The 7,500-nt window shown below is 53.6% G+C and overlaps 1 protein-coding gene across 1 annotated transcript in view; it reads left to right on the plus strand.

Annotated features, from left to right (window-relative positions):
* SARC_04312 (hypothetical protein) overlaps positions 1 to 7,500 on the plus strand; it is a 34,249-nt gene that overhangs the window by 9,072 nt on the left and 17,677 nt on the right. Inside the window, exons 5-7 of the mRNA XM_014301850.1 lie at positions 94 to 151; positions 321 to 4,889; positions 6,701 to 6,999. Coding sequence (XP_014157325.1) covers positions 94 to 151; positions 321 to 4,889; positions 6,701 to 6,999 — 4,926 coding nt within the window. The remainder of the gene's footprint in view (positions 1 to 93; positions 152 to 320; positions 4,890 to 6,700; positions 7,000 to 7,500) is intronic.

Consider the following 7,500-nt stretch of genomic DNA (forward strand, 5'->3'; position numbering starts at 1 on the left):
TGCACAAGTCTCATACGCTAGCTGTTGACCACATGAATACCATACTCTGTTCGCAGGAAGAGCTTCATTCAGCTAGCGGATCTAATCCATCAGAAGTCACGCAGTGATGGGCTGTTGACCATCAAGAACGAAGACTTCCAGCAGAAATCAGGTATGTGCAATGCAATACGTTGGCAATATATCTGGGTTATTTGAACCCATTTCGGCTTGCTGTTGTGGATTATAGTTTAACGCATAGCGGACCAACACCCACTGCATAACCAATGCCACAGAACGCCTGTTAAACGTTTTTGCGTACGTACTGTGAATATAATCCGTAGGTCCAGTCGCCAAACCCGTGAAGGCGAAGAAAGCCGAAGCAGAGACACGCAAACGCAAGCTGGCTAGTAGCACCAAGAAAGCTCCCAGTGCAACTAGCCTGTCCAAAAAAATCCGGGTGCAATCCCGTAAGGATGCACCTGCACCGGCCCCGAAAATTCCGGACAGGCGCGTGACTGTTGTGAAACGGCCCAACATTGAGGACATGGGAGAAGTACAGAGGCGAATACAGCACCACAAGGAATTGAAGCGACGGGTGCATCTGCAAAAGGCGGCAGAAGCTCAGGCGCTGACGCAGGCACGGACGCAGACACAGACACAGACATATACACATCCGCAGACACATACACAGACACGTACGAATGAAGGAGATGGCTCTGCGCATACTCAACAACCTCAACAACACGCACACACACACACACACGCTCACGCTCACGCACACAGCCAATCACAGCCCAGCGAGACGGCCATCAGCCAGGTGGACGGAGCAGATTCAGACACCGGCAACAGCAGGGTGATGGAGCCAATCACCAACAACATGCTGCTCAACAACCACCACCTACCCCCCAACGGATACGGCGGCCCAGGCAAAGGTAGCGCCAAGCGAGAGCGCCCCAGTGGGGCCAAGGGCGGGGGAGGCTACAGGCCGCATGTGTATAGTGGAGTGGACCAGGAGGGGCAGGCGCAACTACGCGCGCAGGCTATGTCGGACCACCGACAGCCGCACGCGCAGACATTGGCGGACAGCAGCCGACAATCGTACGCGCATGTGGGCGCGGAGACGAGAGAAGCGGCGCCCTACAGGCAGTCGCGTGTGCAGGGGTTGTCAGATATCAGACCCTCTCGTACACAGATGGTGCCCGATGACAGACAGCCACTGCCACGTGCACAGGAGTATGCCCTGGCGGCTGCTGATCAGGAGCAGCGCAAAATAGAGACGCAGGATGTCCTCATGACCCTGTCTGAGCTGAGTGTGAGTGGCAGAAGCGTCACAGCCCCTAATGTGAACACATACAACAACCGCTACACCGGCACGCAACCCGACTACAGCCCACACGCACACGCACACGCACGCACTCGGAGTGTAGACCACAAGGGGCATGGGAGTGAGAGGACTCGAGCCGGCGAAGGGGTACAAGGTTATGGTACGCATGACGCGGACAGATATACGCGAGAGCGAGACACGCCAGCAAATAGGTACAACCACGCCGAGCAGATGAACGGGCCAATGGGATATGCACCCAGGGGCAGTGAGAACTCCCCGTACGTAGGAGGGTACCGCATGGGTGCAGCGGGGCAGAATAGGACCATACAACCTAGAAAGGCACACAGCCAGAACCACAACCAGCAACAACAACAACAGCAGCAGCAACAGCAACACCTGTACTACGTACAACAAGCACATAGCCAGTACACCAACCAACACGAGAACGACCACGAGGCCAGCGAACGGCGCACACAGGCGGAATGGCCATACAAACCCCTCCCACACCCATATGCCCTGCCCAGGCGACGGGAAGAGACCGGGCAACCGCACTCTGGGGGAGGGGCTAATATGGGGCAAATGGGTCAATTAAACGGCCACAGCCGCATGTTGAGTAGTGAGGATGTGCGCCTGAGGGGCAACGGGGCCCAGATCTATGCACCTGGGTCCCATTTGGAGGGTGCGGGAGAGCTGTCGCCCGGTGAGCGGCGGGCGAGTGTGTCGTCGCCCAATCTGCGAGAGGGTGTGCCAGGCTCTCGAGCATACGTGCCACTGAACGCCGAGAAGACGGTCTACAACCAGGCACGGCCCACACAACACCGACAAGTGGCTCCACAGGCACAAGCACAAGCACATGCACACACACAGGCGTATACCCTCGCCTCTGTAAGCCACGCCGTGGCTGACCCCAGGCAAGCGATACCCAACGCTAGTCAAGGGACGCCTCACCCTTCTGCCTCGGGACGTTTACTGTCGGCCCAATACTCCCATCCAGATGCCCCTGCACCAGCGGGTGAAACTAAAACGGTCAGGCTACCTCATCTGCCTGTGCGTAGCCATAAGAACGCCAGTACGGCCAAGGGAATGGGGGCCCGGGCACCGGGTGAGAGAGCCAATCAACTGCTCGCAAAGAAATACAGCAGCCAATCAAAACAGCGGAAAGGAAGCGTGCGCACGCCCGTCGACGCCCGCGAGTACGACCCGCCCGCAAACACAAACTACGCGCGGATGAACTCAGACTACACACCAGCACCCGCAGGAGGACTACGCGACCTCCACGCACACGCACACGCACACACGGCAGACCCACATAGCATGTACGCACACACCACTTCAGAGCATCTGCGCATGTCGGCGTATGCGCCTGCGTACGGCTCTGTGGGGCAGCCGAGTGGCAGTGGACAGGGCGTGTTCATGGACTCGTTCAGAGGAGGTGGCGGTGACTTCCTCAGCGCCCAGGACCGAGATGACCTGGGTGCAGGCGATGGGCTGGGTATGCCAGTCTCCTGGAGACAGCCGGGTGGTACCGGTATACAGCAAGCACGGAATACCGGGACACACCGCAGCACACCCCAGGCACTGCCTAGAACAGACCCTCCATCGCCCGTTGCGCTTGGGAGAGCCGACCGCGAGGAGGTGAATGTGCCCAATAACCTGCACGGACGGGGTAAGGGCAGGAGTGCACCCGAGAGTACTGAGTCAGGGCCAGGACAGAACAAGAGAGGGACTGGGTATGGCACAGGGGCAGAGGGACCAGGCAGTGGTAGAGACATGGACATGGACATGGACGCACTGAGACAGCAGCACACAGAACACTCTCCACTGGGCACACGGAGAAAAGGGGACACGCATGCAGAACTAGGTACGCTGCAAGGCACTCCATCGCACACCACGCTGCAGGCACCCACGCACGAGCGCACGCAGGCGACAGGGACGTCTGCGGCACACCTGCCCACCCATACAGATAGCGTGGCCCCTGGTGTATTGGAAGTCAGGCAGCCTGCAGTAGCACCAACCTATCAGCCAAGCCGAACAAGCTCACAGCCAACCGGGACAAGCTCACAACCAACCCGAAAACCCTCACAGCCAACCCGAAAAACCTCACAACCAACCCGAAAACCATCGCAACCAACCCGAAAAACCACACAATCAACCCGAAAACCCTCACAGCCAACCCGAAAACCCTCACAACCAACCCGAAAAACCACAAAACCTGTGTCAGCAGAGAAGCGTGTCTCGTCGCCACAGATAGCACAGGCACACCTGCAGCCAAACGCACCGCACACAGTGGTGCAACCACCGCCAGACACGTTTTTTGTGAAGGAATGCAAAACCACAGGGCAACAACTACAACAACGAACACAGCAACAACCACAGCAACAACCACAGCAACAACCACAACACCAGCACCAGCACCAGCACCAGCGCACGTCTCACACACACACACAGCCTTTGGCACAAGCACTGCACTTGCATGACCTGCCACTGACCCACCCACGGCCAACAAAAGGGACTGACGCGCCTCAGGATGGTGGGGGTGTAGCGGGAGAGGAGCCCCCGCGTGGTCGCCATGGCAACCAGGAGGTGTCGGAGTTGGAGGGCTCGTCAGAGTCTGAGGCCGAGGTGATGCCGTGGAAGAAATTTGACCAGCGCGCACAGCAGCTGCATCAGATACAGAAGCAAGTGAGTGCCACGCACACGCCAGCCCACACACTGGCACAGCGAGACACGGATGCAGCAGGGGACGGGGTGGCGGGGTTGGCCGAGCTGAGAGTGGCACCGAATGTGCGAGATGTCTTGTTCACGGAGGATGGCGTGGGGGAGATTCAGGTGCCCAAGGGAGTGCAGGTACTGGAGTCTACAACGACGAAGAAAGCCAAGGCACGGTCCAAGGCAACACCTAAGACCACCCAGGGGCAGGGGCAGGCGAAGGCGACGGAGAAGGAGAGCAAGAAGACCGTCACGGATAAAAAACTACCCCCTGCTGTCAAGCTCACGGGGGAAAGCGGGACGAAAGCGGTACACTCCAAGGATGGCAAAGGCTCGGAGGGGGTGCCTATGGTTAGTAAGAAACTGAAGACAGGAAGCACTTCGGGCGGGGTGGTGAAGCCAGGCAAGCAGCGCAAGACTCAGCCCAGTAAGAAAAGCCATGGCAATAAACTGGTTACCAAGGTTACCGATGACGTTGCCAAGACGCCTGCCTTGGTGCCCAGCAGCGCCGGTGAACCGGTTGCCATGGCAACCACTACTGGCTCCAACCACAGCAGTTATACACAGCACAAGCCCGCGCCTACTGATACCAAACCCAAGCACAAGTCACTTTCTACGGACGCACTTGTAAAGTCGTCAAAGTCTGCGGTCCATGCCACAGCGCGCAAGCAGCGGAAGTCTGTGGCCAAGCCCAAGCTAACCCATGCTGTCAGGAGAGGTCTAGAGGACAGTGGGGGGTGTGGGGTGGATACGGAGATGGCTACGTCGGCCGATAAACTAGAACCACGCGTCGGAGATGTCACAGACCGACACGAGAGTGCGATGTCTGTGGCGCTGAGCTCAGAACAACGAGAGTTTGCAACAGCTGTGAAGAACGGTACGGAGGGTTGCGTTTATGTGGGGCTCTGGGTGTCATGTACGCGTGTGGAGTGGTGTGCACTCGTGAGGGTGTCCTGGCACTCGTGAAGGTGTCCTGGCACTCGTGAGGGTGTCCTGGCACTCGTGAGGGTGTCCTGGCACTCGTGTGTTGTTGTGTGATGTAGTGGTTCTGTTGGTGCGCGATGTGCTGTGGTTTTAGGGTTTTAGGGGTTTAAAGTGTGGTATGTATGGGTGGCATATGTGGATCTCCCATTCTAGATGCTCTTTAATAGCACCTCGAACTAACATTGATTTATAAACCCCCCAAATCCCAAAACTTCTTAAACCCTAAATCGGCGTGTGAGTTTAGCGACTGACTGTTCCAGTTACGTTGGTCCATCGGATGTGATGTGCGAGGTAGCAGTACGTACGCATATGCAATGTCTTTGTGAAGACTGTGCTGGTCTGCAATCCTTTTAAACGTTTTCAAAGTGGACAAAAGCACAGTTACACCCCTCGACACACAAGTGTTCTGTACAAGCGTTTGGCCGTTTGTGTGGTTGTTAACGTATAGACTGATCACCAATCAAAGAGAAAAGCCGGACGTACCTACACTACCCACAGAACTAATATACTCACAGTCTACTAGCCACACAGTCCATTAGCCACAGAACGAATTTACCTACAGTTCATTAGCCATAGAACTAATTTACCTACAGTCCATCAGCTACAGAACTATTTTACCTACAGTCCATTAGCTACCGAACTAATTTACCTACTGTCCATTAGCCACCGAACTAATTTACCTACAGCCCATTAGCCACCGAACTAATTTACCTACAATATTTCGGGACCAGAACTAATATACACACGATCTGTCAGGACCGTCGATCCACGGGTGTGAGCAAGAGGCACGCATGTAGGCCTATGCCGATGACATGTCAAAGCAGGCCTATTCAATATCGCCGGAGGATAGTTATTCGATACGCTCACAGGCACATTCTCCTCCCATTTCTCATGCCCAGCTATGTTATTCATTAACCTCACAGACACATTCTCCTCCCATTTCCCATACCCAGCTATGCTATTCATTAACCTCACAGATACATTCTCCGCCCATTTCCAATACCCAGCTATGTTATTCATTAAGCTCACAGACACATTCTCCTCACATTTCCCATACCCAGCTATGTTATTCATTAACCTCACAGACACCTCCTCCCCTTTCCCATACCCAGCTATGTTATTCATTATCCTCACAGACACCTTCTCCTCCCATTTCCCATACCCAGCTATGCTATTCATTATCCTCACAGACACATTATCCGCCCATTTCCAATACCCAGTTATGTTATTCATTAAGCTCACAGACACATTCTCCTCACATTTCCCATACCCAGCTATGTTATTCATTAATCTCACAGGCACATTCTCCTCCCATTTCCCATACCCAGCTATGTTATTCATTAACCTCACAGACACCTTCTCCTTCCCTTTCCCATACCCAGCTATGTTATTCATTATCCTCACAGACACCTTCTCCTCCCATTTCCCATACCCAACTATATTATTCATTAACCTCAGACACATTCTCCTCCCATTTCCCATACCCAACTATGTTATTCATTAACCTCACAGACACATTCTCCTCCCATTTCCCATACCCAACTATATTATTCATTAACCTCACAGACACATTCTCCTCTCATTTCTTATACCCAGCTATGTTATTCATCAACCTCACAGACACAATCCCCTCCCCTTTCCCATACCCAGCTATGTTATTCATTAATCTCAAAGACACCTTCTCCTCCCATTTCCCATACCCAGCTATGCCTGCCATGCGTCACACACCGTCCGCATCATCGACGACAGGAAAGTCTCTAAGCTGCCACACTTCCACAGCACCACCAGACACACCCCTCCTGGACCTCATCAAACCCCTGAGCACGCTAGTCACCACAGACAACAGGCTCACACACAACACAGAGACACGCCCGGTGCATGTGCTACATACGGCACACCCTCTGACGGCCACCTGTGTGGACAGCAGCACGCGTCCCAATCGCGAGGCGTGTGTGCAGCTGAGTAGGCTAGCCATGGAGGTGTGCCAGCCGTACTGGGGCGAGGTAGGTAACAATGAGCAACTCCATCGTAACACACGCATGCAACCAGGTGGTTTGGTTTGTGTGTGTATATTCGGGTTGGTTGGTTGAGTCGTGGTTTCTGTGTATGTGTATATTCCTGTTGGTCGAGTGGTGTGTTGTTTGTGTGAGGAGCCTTGCCTTTATATATATGTTTGTATATATTCCCAATGTTGTACATGTGTGTATGGTGTTAGTGTGTGTCTGGTGTTAGTATTGGTTATGTTCCTGTGAATGCCCCCTGTGTACATGACATAAGTTCATTTACCCACTCAGTCTTCAGCGGATCCTCGGATGAGCCCAGGGGGTCTAGTTAGGCGTACTCGATTGTGAGCATGAATATGAATTCTTATACGACACGTGTGTTAACACAATAATTGTGAAGCATGCAATATTAAGTGAAATTATATTAAATATAACTATAAATATTTCATTGTGAAGTATATTAATATAGCTATATTAAATATGACTTTATAAATATTTAAT

Source organism: Sphaeroforma arctica (assembly GCF_001186125.1).
Source record: "Sphaeroforma arctica JP610 unplaced genomic scaffold supercont1.238, whole genome shotgun sequence".
Taxonomy (NCBI): domain Eukaryota; class Ichthyosporea; order Ichthyophonida; genus Sphaeroforma; species Sphaeroforma arctica.